General features: G+C 34.7%; 4 protein-coding genes across 4 annotated transcripts; 3 read left to right on the top strand and 1 right to left on the bottom strand.

Annotated features, from left to right (window-relative positions):
• Positions 1-149: 149 nt before the first annotated feature.
• LOC9303172 lies at positions 150-2,658 on the top strand. Its single transcript, XM_002869070.2, has one exon. The coding sequence runs from the start codon at positions 440-442 to the stop codon at positions 2,432-2,434; it is 1,995 nt and encodes a 664-aa protein (XP_002869116.1). The 5' UTR covers positions 150-439; the 3' UTR covers positions 2,435-2,658.
• A 356-nt stretch (positions 2,659-3,014) lies between these two features.
• Positions 3,015-5,658, bottom strand: LOC9305187 (protein NUCLEAR FUSION DEFECTIVE 4). The gene is made up of 3 exons (XM_021017089.1): positions 5,171-5,658; positions 4,199-5,091; positions 3,015-3,712 (listed from the first exon to the last, which is right to left on the bottom strand). Exons 1-3 carry the CDS (start codon positions 5,507-5,509, stop codon positions 3,241-3,243), a joined length of 1,704 nt encoding a protein of 567 aa, XP_020872748.1. The 5' UTR covers positions 5,510-5,658; the 3' UTR covers positions 3,015-3,240.
• A 6,153-nt stretch (positions 5,659-11,811) lies between these two features.
• On the top strand, positions 11,812-14,095 carry LOC9305186 (peptidyl-prolyl cis-trans isomerase CYP21-1). Its single transcript, XM_021017090.1, has 6 exons — positions 11,812-12,234; positions 12,670-12,751; positions 12,895-12,942; positions 13,029-13,235; positions 13,306-13,381; positions 13,641-14,095. The coding sequence occupies exons 1-6, from the start codon at positions 12,136-12,138 to the stop codon at positions 13,801-13,803; spliced, it is 675 nt and encodes a 224-aa protein (XP_020872749.1). The 5' UTR covers positions 11,812-12,135; the 3' UTR covers positions 13,804-14,095.
• Positions 14,096-16,663: 2,568 nt separating this feature from the next.
• On the top strand, positions 16,664-18,544 carry LOC9303171 (actin-depolymerizing factor 9). The gene is made up of 3 exons (XM_021018985.1): positions 16,664-16,880; positions 16,970-17,229; positions 18,130-18,544. Exons 1-3 carry the CDS (start codon positions 16,866-16,868, stop codon positions 18,278-18,280), a joined length of 426 nt encoding a protein of 141 aa, XP_020874644.1. The 5' UTR covers positions 16,664-16,865; the 3' UTR covers positions 18,281-18,544.

Below are 18,544 nucleotides of genomic sequence, written 5' to 3'. Positions count from 1 at the left end.
TTGCTTTAACAATTAACATTAAATATGTCGGGCTAAACCATGCATGCAAACATTGCGTATTTGTTTGTTGAAATATCACATAAATAAGAAAATTAAACGCTATATTATTCTAGGACAATTACTGCATTATATTCACATATAGTCTCCACCAACAATCTCACATTCGATTATTCGAATAATAATGTTTCTATAATTATACTGAAAGTATCCGATTCAGTTTCTGTATATAAAACGTCTATTTTTGGAGAGCCTTTCTTCTTCCTTGAAAAATTCGGAGAAATTAACGTTTCACCAATATTTCATTTTTCTCTCTGTATCTCTCTCTCCCCGCCTCGCTCCACCGTCGTCTCCGGCGATCAAAGCCACCATCTTCATTAACTTTCGATTGATTACACCAACAGGATCGAGTTATAAGAGTTTCTTGACTGTTGTTTCTCTCATGGCGGATATCGTGAAACAGATCTTAGTAAGACCGATTCAATTAGCGGATCAGATAACTAAAGCGTCAGACGAAGCTTACTCATTCCGTCAAGAATGTCTAGAGGTCAAAGCCAAAACGGAAAAGCTCGCCGGTCTCCTCCGTCAAGCGGCGCGTGCAAGCAACGATCTCTACGAACGTCCCACGCGCCGTATCATCGACGATACAGAGCAAGTCCTCTTCAAAGCATTAGCCCTCGTCGAAAAATGCCGCGCCACGGGACTGATGAAACGTGTTTTCACCATTATCCCCGCGGCTGCGTTTAGGAAAATCACGATGCAGTTAGAGAATTCAATCGGAGACGTCTCTTGGCTTCTCCGTGTCTCTGCTTCAGGAGATGATCGTGACGATGAGTATTTAGGTCTCCCTCCCATCGCTGCCAACGAACCAATCCTCTGTTTGATTTGGGAACAAGTTGCAATTCTGTTCACAGGCTCTCTCGATGATCGATCCGATGCAGCGGCTTCGCTCGTGTCGCTTGCACGTGACAATGATCGATACGGGAGGTTGATTATTGAAGAAGGTGGGGTTCCTCCGTTATTGAAACTTGCTAAAGAAGGTAAAATGGAAGGTCAAGAAAACGCGGCTCGAGCCATTGGGTTATTAGGACGTGATCCAGAGAGTGTTGAACAGATTGTGAACGCAGGTGTGTGTCAAGTGTTTGCAAAGATTCTTAAAGAAGGTCATATGAAAGTTCAAACTGTTGTTGCTTGGGCTGTTTCTGAATTAGCTTCAAATCATCCAAAATGTCAAGACCATTTTGCTCAGAACAACATCATTCGTTTCCTTGTAAGCCATTTAGCTTTTGAGACGGTTCAAGAACATAGCAAATACGCTATCGTGAGTAACAAGCAGACATTGTCTTCGATCCATACGGTTGTGATGGCAAGTAATACGAATCCGACGGGTAAGAAGGAGAATAGCGAGCAAGACGAGACAAAAAGCAATATTTCACATCCTATGAGTAATCAAACACCGAGCCAGATGCATAGCTTGATTACAAACACATTAGCAATGAAGGGTTCGGGTCCGAGTTCAGGTTCGGGTTCAGGTTCGGGTTCGGGAACTAACAAGAATCAGATAAAACAGAGCAACCAACAGCACCAGAATCATACCAAGGGTGGTTCAAACCCGAGAGGGAACAACCCGACACATGTTTCTTTAATGGGGACAAGCATAAAAGGAAGAGAGTTTGAGGATCCAGCTACTAAAGCTCAGATGAAGGCAATGGCTGCAAGAGCACTGTGGCAACTCTCAAGAGGGAATCTCCAAATATGTAGAAGCATAACAGAGTCAAGAGCATTGCTCTGTTTTGCGGTTCTGTTAGAGAAAGGAGACGATGAAGTCAAGTCATATTCCGCTTTGGCAATGATGGAGATCACAGATGTGGCTGAACAGTATCCAGAACTTAGACGTTCAGCTTTCAAACCAACCTCTCCTGCTGCAAAAGCTGTAGTTGAACAGTTACTTAAGGTGATCGAAAACGAAATAACGGACCTTCTAATCCCGTGTATCAAATCAATCGGTAGTCTTTCAAGAACATTCCGTGCAACGGAAACAAGGATCATTGGACCACTTGTGAAGCTTCTAGATGAAAGAGAAGCAGAGGTTGCAATGGAAGCCGCAGTAGCGCTTATCAAATTCTCATGTACCGATAATTTCCTTCGCGATAACCACTCTAAAGCGATTATAGCAGCAGGAGGTGCAAAGCATTTGATTCAATTGGTCTACTTTGGAGAACAAATGGTTCAAGTCCCGGCTTTGATGCTACTTTGTTATATAGCTTTGAATGTACCGGACAGTGAGGCTTTAGCTCAAGAAGAGGTTCTTGTAGTGCTTGAATGGTCGACAAAGCAAGCTCATTTGGTGGAAGCACCGACGATTGACGAGATTTTACCAGAAGCAAAGAGTAGATTGGAGCTTTACCAATCTAGAGGGTCAAGAGGATTTCATTGATATATGACAAAGCTTCACTCTCTAGTATGAACATTCTTGTCTTAGCCTCACAAGTTTTGTTTTCTTCTTTGATGCGTGTCTCTTATGTCTTCAAGGTTTGATGAAGCTGTCTGTATATATACATTGGTGATGCTCATAGACATTGTTATAAATGTATAGACTATGTTGTAAGTCAAAACTACTATAGATTTATATCAAATAATATATATATCTGAGTTATGTTATTAGTTCGGATTCTTGTTCTCTTTACTTCAATCGGTCTAGGTTTTCAAATTCTCAAAGTTCTTATTTATATTATCAAAAGAGTCTATAATAAGTTTAACCGAATAAAATCGTTCAAATTACAATTATTTAGATGTGTAAATTACAATTACTTGCATATAAACAAGTAAATAAAATTGCGGAAAGATTTTTTATCTTCTGAGTCTCTATCATACAGTTGGTTCTTATATTTATTTTCCCTCATATGGAATTGAAATTGTCCCTTCGTTAAAGTGTCCCTTCGTGAAATTGCCCCTTCTAATTGAAGACGTTGTAGATGTAAGTGTCATTCCAATTTAGTGTGTTTTGTACGTTCGTGAAATTGTGGATTATTGATTTACCATTATCTGAACTTTAAACCATACAACTGGTTAAGCACACTTAACAGGCTTGAACGATAGCAAGCATAAGTGTACATACAAATACAATCATCCCTTCCAATAATACTGAACATAAATGCTTTGGAAAATAGACAAAACAAATCTACGTTTACTATAGAACTAAAGATACCCAAAAAATGATTGTCACCAAAAGCCAATCCACTCTCATCGAAGATTAGCACTAGATTTCTTACCCTTCTTGCTCGCATGAATCTTCGCATAGATCCCCTTTGTTCTATACGCAAGCAAAAGGTCAAGACCGACTCCAATAATGGAGGTTAACGTCATTACAATGAAGACCATACGGAAACAATGAGCTCCTACACACGTATTGCCTCCACCAGGAGTTGGTGTGGCTTCAGCATCATAGAGTAAACCCGCGAGTAGACCAGAGAAGAGGAACGATCCTAGAGGCAAATTAAGTACAAGAATGTTGTAGATGAGTCCATAGTATTTGAGACCGAAGAGTTCTGATGCTGTTGGTACGGTTATGGCTAATCTGACTCCGTAGCAAACCCCAACCACCATTGAACCGATGTAGAGTGAACCGGGCATGGCTAAAGCCATCAGTAGATACCCAACAGCCATAATGATCTGAGCTGCTGCATTCCATAATGGTCTTGGTGTTCCAGCTTTTCTATAAAGTTAAAACAAAAATTCAAGATTAGTCTCTGCAGTAAAAGTTCCCTTTAATAGCAAGATTATTAAAGGTCCCACAATCTTTCGTTCTCAAATAAAGACTACAGAAAATCTAAAAAGATATTTCAACCCAGAAAAGTAGAAAACTTTTATTATGGTCCCCCGGCTCAAGCTATTGGACCGGTCTATTGTTAGACAATGAAACTTCTCCAAAGGAGAAAGACCTAACATGTCAAGCTTTAATTGAAAAAATATTTTAAAGAAATATCATGTAAATGGAAATATTCAATTCCAAGTAACAGAAGAGGAAAGTAATATACTCTCTCCCTTAGCGGCAAAGCAAAGGTGAAACAGAGGAAACTGACATCACCCCTGAATTCACAGAATGTACATTATTTGCATTTGAATGCGTGTGCCTAAAGTGATCAGTAAGAATATTCCAAGTCACGTTGTTAGATAAACATATTTTAGTAAAGTGACTCACTTGATGAAGTGCTCGGAGATAGTACCGGAGAGAATCCGACCAAAGAATCCCCAAATGCTAGTCATTGATACAAAAATGGAGACGTCAGTGTAACCAAGCGCGAGTCCGATCTGACCCATATTGTTCATAACTGCTAAACCAGTTCCTACTCCACACAAGAACGACACAAACAACACCCAAAAGTCAACGGTCAACATCGCTTCCATTATGGTGTGTTCTTCTCCAAGAACCGGTCTTTTCTTCTCCGTCGTCACCACATTTCCGTGATTCTCTACCTCCTCGTTATTTAACGGCTTAAGCGACGGTGGCAATTCATTATCCGCCGCCGCTGCAGCACCTACCATTGTTTCCTCCACTTCAATCTCGGATCCTGATCTCAGTAACGGTTCGTCGATTCGTCCTTCTACGTCTTGTTCATCGTGATCTTTGCTCCGGATAAAGGCATGGAATGGGACGGCGATAGGAGAAGCTAAGAGAATGAGAAGTATGGAAGCGAACGCGATAGAGAAAGCTCCGGTTTTGATTCCGATGATGTCGTAAGACTGAAGGTACACAGCAACAACAACCGCAACGATGTTAAACACAGCGAAGTATTTAGACTCTTCGTTATCCTCGTCGGAGGTAGTAGACGGAGGGATTTCACGGAGGAAGAAAACCGCCGTGAGACAAACGGCGAAAGGCACGACGGAGAGAAGAACAAGAAACGAAGCTGGGTCAGAGGTAAACAGAGCAGTGCAGAGATCCGTAAAAATCGCAGTACTTAAGCCAACGTATCCTTTAAGAATCCCTGAAACAGGACCACGATTTCGCCGGAAGTTTCGTATACACGTCACCAGAACCGCCGTGTTCATCCACGTAGTACTGTTCCCTCCCATACAGAGAAACACACACATCTACGCACAACAAACAACAATCGTCAAAATTGAGGAAAATTAGGGTTTGCAATTCTGAAATTTGGGTTTGATTAAGTACCTGCCAATAAGGTATAGGTTGAATCGTGCGGCTTACGACAAGCCATTGTACACCATAACCGAGAAGACCTTCGAAACAACCGATGAGAAGGATCACGGGAGTTGAAAGACGATCGGAAGCAAGTCCGGCAAGGATTCCGAATGCTTTTCCGATGTCTTTAGCGACGGAAAGACTGTTGAGTTCTAACTGAGTGAGGTTCATTAGGGATTTGAGTGCGCCGGAGTAATTTGAGAAGGTGTAATTGTTGCCGGAGATAGATTGGACCCAAACGGCTGTAACGAAACCTAGCCATTTTAGAGCTGAGGAAGAAGATGAAGAAGAAGATCTACCAAACCCCATTGGAGATATTGAGAAGAATGAAGAAGAAGAAGAAAGAAGATATTTTTGAGTGAGTTTGGGTTCGTTGAGCTCTATGCGTACGGTTTTAAAGGTGAAAGGTTACGTTTATTTATTCTTTTTTTCCCACTACGACTTTATCTTTTTGTAGAAAGTATTGGGTTTTTTATATTAATTGAGTAATTAAAATATTTATATTTTTGGACTTTATAATTAGAATAGAGAAAAGTACGAAAGGGACACGTACGGTGAAGGTGTGGAAGCCGTGGATGAATTTACGGTGTGCTCCTTCTTGTTTTTGTTAAATAAATGTCGACAGGAATTAATTCTCTATTTAATGCAAAATTGTTCTTCGTGGGATATTTTTCTTGAATGTGATGATTACAAAATGGCCAACTAGCTAGGATGATTAGTTGTATTAATGGCCTGGTTTTGGCCAGTTTTTTTACTTATTAGAATATTATATAGACGACCAGAAGCAAGCAGACAAGATTTTCTTTAAAGAAAAAAATGCAGTATGTGTTTTTTGTAGTAAAACTATACTTTTCAACTTTTGCTAATGTTTGGAGATGTAAGAGAGCGAGAGCCAATTAGCAGCCATTAGGTTATTTGTCTCTCAGTGTTTGGTAATAAAATCAAGAAATGAAAAGAATATGTAGAACGAAATATCTGAAATTGCATATCTTTTATTTTGGTCATTACTTTTTTTTTAGCTTTCATAATGACGCTAAATCAAAATCGTGATTCAATATAAATTTATATAAATGGCAAAATCTAGTGAAATGAGGAAATTATTCTATCATCTCATATATACCACTCGGAGCCATGGGCCCATGGCTCACTAATTTTTTCATTTTTAATTATTTACCTAGTTGCAATTATTTTACTTAACTATCTTACGGAAACATTATCTATACTATTAATTGGGAATCACTCAAAATTAAATAACTTTATAAAAGGTAAAATATTACATATGATGCCATCAGTGTTCTAAAAAGCGGTCTAGGCGGTCGTCTAGGCCCCGACTAGGCGCTAGGCTCTTATGCAACGCCTAGATAACCGCCTTGACCGCCTAAAATTACACAGATCTTGTTTAATGTATTTTTTCAATTTTAATTAGAGTTTTATTTATATATATAGTTATAAATATTCATATATTGTTTAATATAAATATAAATAAATGTTTTATCTAATTTTTGTTTATAATTTCATAATTTTTAGTTTTATATAGATATTTTATATAACTTTTATATATAATATCATATTTATAATATTTTATGTTATAAACGTCTAAACCGCCTAAAAAAGTCGCCTAGGCCCCGATTAGGCGCTCTAGGCGCTAGGCATTGGGTCACCGCCCGCTTAGCGCCTAGCGCTTTCTTGAACACTGGATGCCATTGAGATTTTTTTAATTTGAAAAAAGAAAAAAAAAATAGCAATCATATTAGTGACATTAATAACAATTATAATAATTCCAAGATTTTGCAACCATAAAAACTCATATCCAATCATTAATTTATTATCATTAAAGAAACAACCATTCATAGAAATTACGAATTCTCATGGTTAAAAAATCAAAAATTATTTTTATATGAATCCAATAATAATTTTTATATAAAATCCTATATTATTAGAATTCATATAAAATAAACTATGCAAATCATACCATAAAATTACCTAATAAACATCACTAAAAGTTTTCAATCTTTCCAAATCTCAATTTTTCCAAATCTTACTACAAATAAATAACAAAAACTATATATATGACCTTAAAATATATAAAATCCGAAAATCTAATCTATTGCCTAAAAATCAGGATTTAGGGAAAACATAAGTTACTAATAGTTTGAGAAAATATTGGAAGTTAAATTTAATCGGCAAGATAATTAATTCAAACTGATTTAATTAGTTTGAATTAATTGAATTAATTTAGGAAAAATATATTATTGGATTCGTTATTTTCAAAATTCTTTAAGAGCATTGTTTAAAATTAAATAATGATTTGAAATTTAACAAAAGCCATATTCTATTAATATGATTTTAATACTAAAATTGATTTCTTAATATATCTTTAAACCAATATATTGATGATAGAAATAATATTAATAAAAGAAAATATGAATATGTTGTCATTAGTTTCAAAGATATAAAATATTTAAACAAGAATATTTAAACAAGAGATTTGACTTAAAATTTGAAATAATAATAAATAATCAATTAAGATATTGAATTATTTTTAAAAATTCAAAGTAGGTAAACCTAATTTTTCACATTAACCTCATCTTTCCCTATAAATATATAAAATTAGACTCACAAATATTCATTAGGCCACTATTCCAAATGTAAGTCGTAAATAATTAAGTTATACGTACGTTTGACATACACAAATGAAATACTAAAAAAGTGATAAAAATAGTTCATATGTCGATGTTTGAACTTATTAATAGATAATCCAAACATAAAATATCATGTTACTACAGTTTGAAAAGAGATCATTAAAACAAATAGAATAATAGTTGGATTAGTATTTGATGTTTTTATTATTTTCTGTGTTTGAGTCTTTATAACCATGAAGCTATTTTCAACTAGAGAAAACAAAACATTTTTTATAGATTCTATTTATTTTGTAAAAATTAAATCCCGAAAGGAAAAATACGGAAAATACGGGTATTCCATCTAAATCTCTTAGACTCTTACCCATTCTCTTCTCTGTTGAACTAAATTAAACATTTTCATATTGGTAATTATTTTAAAGGGAACAGTTATGTGACGAAAATTTTTAAGATAGACAATGAGACGGTACGGAAAATACGGGTATTCCATCTAAATCTCTTAGACTCTTACCCATTCTCTTCTCTGTTGAACTAAATTAAACATTTTCATATTGGTAATTATTTTAAAGGGAACAGTTATGTGACGAAAATTTTTAAGATAGACAATGAGACGGGACGGGACGGGACGACACTACTTTCTCTCATTGTCTTATCTAAATATGTGTATATATATATATATATACATATAAAACAACAAAATAATCTATATTAAATTAAATTTATTAGAAAATATTTTTTAAAATATGAAATCCCGTACGTACGTGCGGGTCAGGATCTAGTTTCCACTGTAAATAAGCTGCCGTAATTAGATTCCAAATATTAATAAATGAACATTAAATAATAATGGGAAATTAGAAACAGTTGTACGACACATGACATGAAATGGGTGAAAGTATCGAACGAACTACGGCAGTGGATATTCGGATCTAAAATTGGAAATTCAAAAGTGGGACTAGCTAGTACTGCGGCTCATTATATTTGCTAGAAGCTTCCAACTCGGTTTTGCGTAGCACACTAGCAGTCTAGCACCAAACAAAATGACAAGAATCAAGCTGCACAACATTCTATATTTAGAATAATATATAATATATACTGCTCCAGTTCACATTACAAAAAGATTTTGTTGGCTTTGTCAAATAATTTACACAAAAATGTTACTTTCTATTTGGATGAAAACTTGTCGTGTACAACTCTAACGTACGTTTCACATCTGCTAAGCCTTGTATTTCTTTCTTTGTAGCTTGTACGTACGGAACATTTATAGCTAGCAACACTGACAATTTTGTAGATTAGTCGCATGTTCTGATAAAGATGGTTTAATATTTTAGTTATTCAGCGGTTTAGTTTCGTAAGAACACCTCCATTCATGAGATACCGTTTGAGGTTTTCAAAAAAATAAAATAAAAAATAATATCATTTGATTCTATGAATAAATTTAGTTTGGAAAAGGAAATTAAAGCGTTCAAAATAAGACAGTGTCTTAAAAGTCTCTCATAAGTATCTCATGATATCTCAAATGAAAACTCTTTCTCGCTCACCACAATTGAATACTTGAAAATAGTCATTCGGATGTGCCAATTTTATACTATATGTTTATGTAGCATAAACATTATGTTTTAATACGTAAACGTAGTGCTATTGATCTGAGAAGGAATTTCAGTTCTTTTGGTTTTTATCCTCCTCGTTACTCGACGACGCCTGACGGCTTTGCTGGATCAAAATATAGCTGGAAATCATTTCTTTTTAAGAAAAAACGGCTTTGCTGGATCAAAATATAGCTGGAAATCATTTCTTTTTAAGAAAAAACGGCTTTGCTGGATCAAAATATAGCTGGAAATCATTTCTTTTTAAGAAAAAAATGTAAAACTATGTGATGTATATAGCGATGCTAGTCATGTTATCTATCCTTAGCCGCCTCTTTATTTTTATATATGCAAGCATTTTTTTCTTTTTTCTTTTTTCTTTGGCAAAAATAATGTGTAATAATTTAATTCAAGAAAATTCATACGTTACCCTAATGACTCAATCCTATGATACAAATTCAAAAGTCAAATTTTTATTTAATCACGCATGAAAAACCAATTTGGAAATAAAAGGTTTTATCTCTAAAACCATTATTTCCTTCACCGTAATAAAAATGAGTTATTCACAAATGGATTTGCATTGCAGAATTAGGTTGAGGTATCTATGTTATTCGATTCCGTCGGGTTTATATGATCACTGATCAGATCAGTACACAAAAGATAACAAAAAACTGAACGTCGGTGAGAAACAATTTAAAACCACTTGGCAGTTGTGGTTTATGATAAGAGCGATGGATATTTGATGGGGCCGATCCGGGATTTTATACAGTAAGTGAGTGATATGGACATGCATCTTTCTATCAGCTAGTGCATTAATATTGTGGGCAAAGTTATGACAATTGTCGAATAAGTGATATGATTTGTGGGCGAGGTTATCACAAGTTCACAATTTGCTTATCACAACAGATATTTTTTTGTTTTGTTTTAGAAAAACAAATTATTTGTATGTTATCACAAAAGACATTTGTATGTTAATGTTGTAGGATTCCCGTAAAACGACTCCATAATATAATGATCATTAATTAAAAAAAAATGTGGATCCAACGGTTGTGAATGAAGGACAGAAAGATTTAATAAAATAAAAAGATAACATCAAGTAGCAAACAACATAAAGATATGAGTAACTATCACTTTAATTAAAAGTGGGGTAAACATGTCTCTTGATTACTTTGAAATTCACTCTTTAATTAATTTCTTCATCAATGAGTTTTTGGGATGGATCCAAATACAGTTTGATTTTTAATTAATGAGTTCTGGGATGGTTACAAATAATCTATAACACATAGGGTATATGCAATGTTCTTGATACTCAAATTCATTCCTGAACATGAAATATTAAGATAAACGGCACCAGTAGCCATGACACTTCGTGATTATAGAACAACGCTAAAATTGAAAGTCCCACTTAAAAAAAAAAAGGACTCATAATTAAGTGGCAGCCTTTAAGTCGTCTCTAAATTGCCATTTGCCACTCACATCAATTTGTAATTTTGCGAAGTCCAATTTTATGCCTCAAGATTTGTTTCTCAGTAAGTTATAGTGAAATAAAACAATCAATCATCTTCTGCCAAAAAAAAAAAATTCATCTAAAAAAATATCTCACCTATCAACCACACGAGTGGTCAGTTTAGTTTACATTTGAACCAGAGACCTGAGCTACCAACATAATTATTTTGCCGACAAAATAGGAAAACTAAGAAAGCAATAAATATCAGATATTTGTTTCTTTAGATCAAAGCCGAATAGAGACCTAAAAGATATCAACATGATGAGTATAAGTGTATAACTAAATAAAGAAATGAGAGCAAATTTAGAAACACTAATATTGAAAAAAAAAAAAAAAAAGTTTAGATATGCCCTACCAATCGGTCAATTGCAAGATACAAACCAATAGAAATTTCCAAAAAATAGTACTCCCTCTGTTCCTAATTGTTTGATTTTTTGGAGTTGTCACACATATTAAGAACTCAATCATTCTTTGATCATTTTAACATTGTTTTTTAATTTTAAATATTTTTTAATAATTATCAACCAATAGTAGTCTAAGAAAGTTAATGATTTATAATCATTGTATCTTGAAGTTTACAATTTACTATTATAAGTCAATAAAAATAAAATAAAATTGCTAGAAAATCAACCTTTGTGGAACAACAACAAAAGCTAAAACATCAACCTTTTAGGAACAGAGGGAGTACTGTTCTAGTGGTTAAAGTTACATGCCACAAAGATATCATATTCAGCTATTAACTCTTGGTACATTATTGTATAAATAATATTTTGGTTATATATTGATTGAGAAAGGCCAACTCTCTTTTGTTTGTAAATCATAAGTTTTTTCAAACAGTTTATAACCAAATATATTTGCCAATTTCATGCATATGTTGGGCCCATTAGTCGTTATTTAGGCCCATTATCATATCACAAAAGACAAATCAGCTTGGACGAAGAACTGAAGAAACACACTGCAATTGAGATCGATTTCGACTGTGAGTTAACTTTGATTGCACAAATCCCCAATTTCTACAGAGTCGCTGGTCACAAGCTTTTCAGTGAATTCGATTGCATAGAACTAGAGAGAAAGAGACACAGAGAGAGAGAGAGATCTAACCCGAGTCGAAGTTTCTGACTTTTTCCCATTCTTTTTTTGAGATCGAGTTCTGGTGTTTGTTGGCGTGTGAGATGAATTCATAACAAGGAAGAAGAAGAACGAAAGATGCGTAGAGAGATCTCGTTTTTGCTACAGCCCAGGTGTCTTCTTCTCCTCGTTGCCCTAACGATTTTCCTCGTCTTCGCGCTCTTCAACTCCGGAAAAGTAGGCTCTTTTTCTCCGACCCGTTTTCATGTGGATCTCAAATTCTTGTGTATCTCCAGAAGATCTGATTCTGTTGAACCCTTTTGTGGAGTTGCTTTCTTATTAGTGCTTTTCTGGATTTGGTTATGATTAGTCTCTCTTGGATTCAAATCAACATTCTATCTCCAAGTACATTGAAGTGTTTAAGCGAGTTTATAGGAGGAGCTTATAGAGTGTGAAATGTTGGTTCGTTGTGTTTTGATTATTGTGTCAGGATAACATTGTTGAACTTGGTTTAGCTTTCTATTTTCCGGGTCTGTCATATTTGTTAGGTTTCTTCTCTTTGTTGAACATTTGGTTGCTTGGTTAGTGTGAGTTAGGTTCAATAGAGGAGGAGCAGAGTGTAGTATGCCTTGTGGATGTTGTGCCTGATTTGCTTCCTCTTTTGTTACTTAGGATGAAGAGAAGCAAGTAACCGAAGATCACGAAATCACCAACAGGGTTTTTCTCGATGTTGATATTGATGGCCAACGCTTAGGTAAATGGTCTGACATAAAAGATTCCTTCTTTAGTTTTCTTGAAGTCAAACTTTTCTTTAATAATATGTTCTTAGGATCTATTCTTTGCCATTTGCTTCCATCAACTTCTGTTGATTTCGCTTTTTGTGATTCAAAACTGCAGGCAGGATTGTTATCGGACTATATGGCACTGTTGTACCCAAAACTGTAGGTATGTCTTTGGCATCTTGAATGCAAATCTCTGGATTTGGTTAATTGTTTTAAATAGTTTCTAATGTTAGATTTTGATTTTTGCAGAAAATTTTAGGGCTTTATGCACAGGAGAGAAGGGGAAGACCTCAAGCGGAAAGCCTTTACATTATAAGGGAACACCATTTCATCGTATAATATCGGGATTTGTAATCCAAGGAGGAGACATTATCCATGGTGATGGAAAAAGTAGTGAGTCAATCTATGGTGGTACCTTTCCTGACGAAAATTTCAAGATAAAGCATTCACACGCAGGTGCGCATATATTCTCTACCAACTTATGAAATTTGAAGAACTGTTCCGGAAAATGAATTTGTATGTGCAGGTGTTGTAGCGATGGCTAATACAGGACCGGATTCTAATGGCTCGCAGTTCTTTATAACTACTGTTAAGGCTAGCTGGTAAGCTCTACTCTCATAATAACCCTCATACCCTCACTTTATTAACAATGAGATCAAGAACTCCAAATTTAAGGCAGACGCACTCAATTTTTATTATCCTCGAGGGATCCAACTTAGATGCAGTTTGGACAAGATTGTGCATTCGAATTGTACTCAATAGTATAACATGTGAATTCAAAACACATGAGATATTCTTGTGGATGTCAGTGTTGTATTTGTAAAAATTAAAATTTGATAGATTGTGAAAACTGTGGTGCAGGTTGGAAGGAGAACATGTGGTGTTTGGAAAGGTGATACAAGGAATGGACAATGTATTCGCCATTGAAGGTGGAGCTGGAACTTACAGTGGCAAACCCAGGAAGAAAGTTGTGATTGCTGATTCTGGGGAGATCCCTAAAGACAAATGGGACGAAGAGAGATGACCAAGACAACCTAAGATACACATCACTACAAATCTAGTTCTGTTCCTGTGAGATTCTCTGTCTCTGTTTTTTCTTTCTATTTATAGTTTTGCACATGTGATGATCTGAATTCTGAACACAATGCCAATGTAGTTAGTGTTTAAAGGAAGCATCTGTAGCTTTTCACTTAAAAAGTTTTTCTAGACTTTATTGATATGATTTTTAGTTCAGTCTACTACAGTTATGTAGATATATCTGATATCGATGATGAGTTGAATTATTGTAGACACTATATCATTATTTTCACCTCTTACATATGAATTTGATACAATTCTGACATAACATAAACGACCAAAACTATTAAAACAATTTGCCAACTAGTTCTTAGTCTTACTATTCCTCTACTCGTTTTTTCCGAAATTAATCTTTCTGAAAAAAAAATTGAATTTCATTGATTAGAAAAAAAAAACGTTCCTAATGCGTTTATGGTTGGGTTAAGTTTAAGGTTTGGATTCTCGATATATCGAATGACACTATTGAAACAAAACAAAAAAATGAATGAAAATGATTTGATGGTGTGATAAAAGAGATGAATCCAAAGAAGAAACGAACACAAGTATTAAGAACAAGTCAAAGCCTAACTATTGAACAACTAACTTTAGAAGACAAGCCACCAAATGTACAAACAAATCCTCCCAATAACAAACTACAAAAGAGAAATTAATCAATTACAAATCATAAGACATATCGACACTTGCTAATGGTATTATCTTACTTACACCTCATCAAATTCGTGCATGGGCTATTGTTATCCACAAATATATACAGACATATGGTCGTGTCCCCTCAATCTCTTCCTTGATTACTATTTATAAACCACTAGTCAATTATTTCACATTGAGTTTATAGATAGACTAAAAACATTACATTATATGCGCCCATAATTTTTCCATATAGCTTTAGATTTTAGTGTTTGGGCCTTTTTTAATTGCACCCGAATAACGACAGGTAGGGGTCCATGCAAACTCATGTTCATGTGCATATCATCATAATCTATCTTATATCTAACTTCGTTAAACAAAACATATAATATGCATGCAGACGTATGGCATGATACAATTAATGGTGTGAATTGCTCAACTGAAACTATACATGCACTAGACAATTTCATGGGAAGGCTAATGTTTTTGGGATTGCAAAATTCTTCTTGGAATTGTGTAGCGGCTTTCAACAACGTATCTTTTGGGTTATATTCTGTGAACCCTTTATTAACCGACACCAACAAATATATATTACAGCTAATATTCAATTGAAAAGAATGTGAATTGGACTAACCATAAACCCTATAGGGTTTGTTGTTTACGTTGACTTTTGGATTGATTCAAGAATCGCCACATATATGAATTTGTTCTTCTTCCTTTTCCAACTCCAACACTTTCTAATCAGTAGAAGTATCAATTCGAGCTTACTCTCACATCTGATGCGCCATTAAAAGAAAGTGAAAATCAGAGACTTGAGTTCCAAAAAACACTTGAATTTTTCCTTTCGGAACTTTAAAAGAAGTTTATAATTATTGCTTAAGCCAAAAAGAAAATATCATAAGAAATTATCTTGTGTTTCATTCCTTAGCTTCCACGCAAAGGGTCGCTTGAGTTTTGAGTAACACAAGATTGGAGAGATCAATGAGAATGTAGGCATTGGATCCAATCCTACTACTTGGGACCAGCTTCACTCGATTCCTCGCGTCCTTTTTTTGTTTTTTTACTACTTTTGATCAATTTCCAATTCTTATTTAATCATCTTCATTAGTAATAACGTTGCCACTTCATTGTTAGGACGGATTCATCTTCTGCAACTCCCAATTTCATATTCGCTAAATCTTCTCTAAACTCAGCATATATAATAGTTAATCTGAAGAAGAACAAAAATTAAAACGGTAAATAGGATGGTGACTTGCATGGTTTAGTAATGAGTTTAATTAAACCGTATGTTTTCTTGGTTAGGCGCTCCAAAAAGATATTAAATTCGAAAACGATGTCAAATGCTCCATGATATTTTTTCGATTTCGTAGCATTGTCTAATCGAAGAGACTAATAAGTAATAAGAACATGAAAACATTCGTTAAACCAAGTGGTAAATCAACTATATATGTGTTTTTTTCTTCGATTAAATGTTGTTAACTTTTGAGGTTTACTATTCTTTGTTAAAATATGTTAAGGTTTAAAAGAAATCTCAAACCTTTTTAGATTTCTTTTGGTGCAAGTACTACAGCATACAGGATAATAGTTTGAACTTTTCGCCTATATTTTAATGTCTTGAGCAATACGGAGTATATGCTAGTAATTTACTAAATGATATTTTGCAAGTTTGATGGCAATATTTAACCTTTTTCTGAATAAAATAAATTCAAGATTAGGAAATAAAAATAATACACATATAGTAGTATTGAATGTTATCTATTTTAAAAATATATGTGAATAGAACAGAGCAAGTGTAATTATTTCATTGGTACACGCACGGGAAAGAAAACACAGCTAGCAAATTGAAACTGTTAATTTGGTAAAGAAGAAAAATATTTTAAAAACACTTAATATAGTTTTAATTGGTGATTTCCCCAGTTCTGAACATATATGTAATGATAAGTTTTCCATCCCAAGTTGTTTTTTTATCATTATAGTCACTGGAAACATTAATTAACAGCATTCAGTAGTTACTTTGGTATTCCCCACACAATTCAAATTTAAAAGAAATAGTTAGTACTAGTACTTTTTATGGCTGTTTTTGACTGAATAAAAAAGAACTAAATATGGGTGTTTTTAACTATAACCACTAAAAAAGGCTCTAAAAATTAATTAAAATAATATATATATATACTTGAAGTTAAAAGTTTTATATACATCAAATTTCTGTTTCAGGGGGTGGTAAATTTGTAATAATTAAGAAACTCAATGGCAATTATTTAAGCAATTCTTTATATAAATCCCCCAAACTACACTGATCTCCTCAACACCACACAGCAAAAGAAAAGCTCTCTACACTCAAAATATTAACGAAAGAAGAAGAAGACATCATCTTAGCTCACTATGGCTTTAAAGACGGTAACATCATATATATTAACAATATATTATTTTTCCATTTTTGATTTATGAAGCTAATCGAAAATATTTTGGATGGTTGGTATATGTAGGCGACGAGTGGTATGTGGATGACGGATGATTGCAAGAAATCGTTCATGGAGATGAAATGGAAGAAAGTGCATAGATACGTCGTTTACAAAATCGAGGAGAAGTCTCGGAAAGTCACCGTCGACAAGGTCGGTGCCGCCGGCGAGAGCTATGACGATCTCGCTGCTTCTTTGCCGGAGGACGACTGTCGCTACGCCGTGTTTGATTTCGATTACGTGACCGTCGATAACTGTCGTATGAGCAAGATCTTCTTCATAACCTGGTTAGTGTCACTACTCTTGTCTTTTAGAGTTCACAAACTGTCTGATTTACCCTTTTTCCATCATATAATTCTATCGTCTCTCACGATGATCATCAAAGGGTAAAATGGTCATTTTGTAAGAGTTAGATTACCATCTTGTCCTTGGATGTCCTAGGCCCTGGGCATTCGGGTACCCGTTCGGGTTCGGTTCTTTTTTTTCGGATATCGGGTTTATTTGGATAGGGGGTCAAGACCCATTCGGGTATTTTAAAAATTCGATTCGGGTTCGGTTCGGGTTCGGGTCGGTTCAGGTATTTTAATAAAAAAGCAAAATACCCGAAAATAACCAAAAATACCCGAAATATTTTCGGGTTCGGGTCGGGTTCGGGTTTTTAACTCATATATACCCAAATCTAACCGAAATACCCGATTTCTCCAAAATACATTGGTTACTCTTTACCAAATATATCTAAAAATACTAAAATTATCCAAAAGAAAACTACATCATTAGTTACTTTTTAACCAAATATATCCAAATATATCCGAATTACTCAAAAATACCTAATATATTCGGATTTATGATTGTAATTTTAGGTATTTCGAGTATTATAAATATAAATATAACTAATATTTTTAGGTGTATATTTGTATTCGGGTACATTCGGGTATTGGATTCGGTTCGGGTTCGGTTCAGGTTTTTTTCGGGTAGGAAGTTAGGACCCATTTGGATATTTTTTAAAATCGGGTTCGGGTTCGGTTCGGGTATTTTTCAGGTTTTTCGGTTCGGGTATTCGGTTCCGGGTATTTTGCTCAGGCCTACTAAGGCCTGTCTTTTTAGCCCAAGCCGGTTTGATCCACACCGTACCGAAGAAAACCAATCCGGTAAACTGATTCAATATAATTTGATTGTTGTTGGAATAGGTCACCGGAGGCTTCAAGGATAAGGGAGAAGATGATGTACGCGACGTCGAAGAGCGGACTGAGAAGAGTGTTGGACGGCGTTCACTACGAGCTTCAAGCCACCGACCCAACCGAGATGGGATTTGATAAAATCCAGGACCGGGCCAAATGATCACAATACCTAACCGGAGTTACATCGTCAGTACTAGCTGTTATTAAGAGTTATGAGCAGCAATTAATTCTCTATTAATGTTACTTAAGTGCTTAACCTCTTCCCTTTGTTGTCCAACAAAATAGTTTCCTTCCTTTTTGTTGACAATACTTCTCAACTATTATTAGTGTTTCATTTTTAATTGTTGCTGTTAAGTTTTTAAAAGGTGTTGAATGTTATTTTGTCTCCTTTTGTCACTAATGCTAATAAAAAAAAGCCTTAATA

Source organism: Arabidopsis lyrata, assembly GCF_000004255.2.
Source record: "Arabidopsis lyrata subsp. lyrata unplaced genomic scaffold ARALYscaffold_7, whole genome shotgun sequence".
In the NCBI taxonomy this organism is placed as follows: Eukaryota; Viridiplantae; Streptophyta; class Magnoliopsida; order Brassicales; family Brassicaceae; genus Arabidopsis; species Arabidopsis lyrata.
Note: the sequence above shows the minus strand (reverse complement) of the source record. Positions and strands in the feature narration are given on the sequence as shown.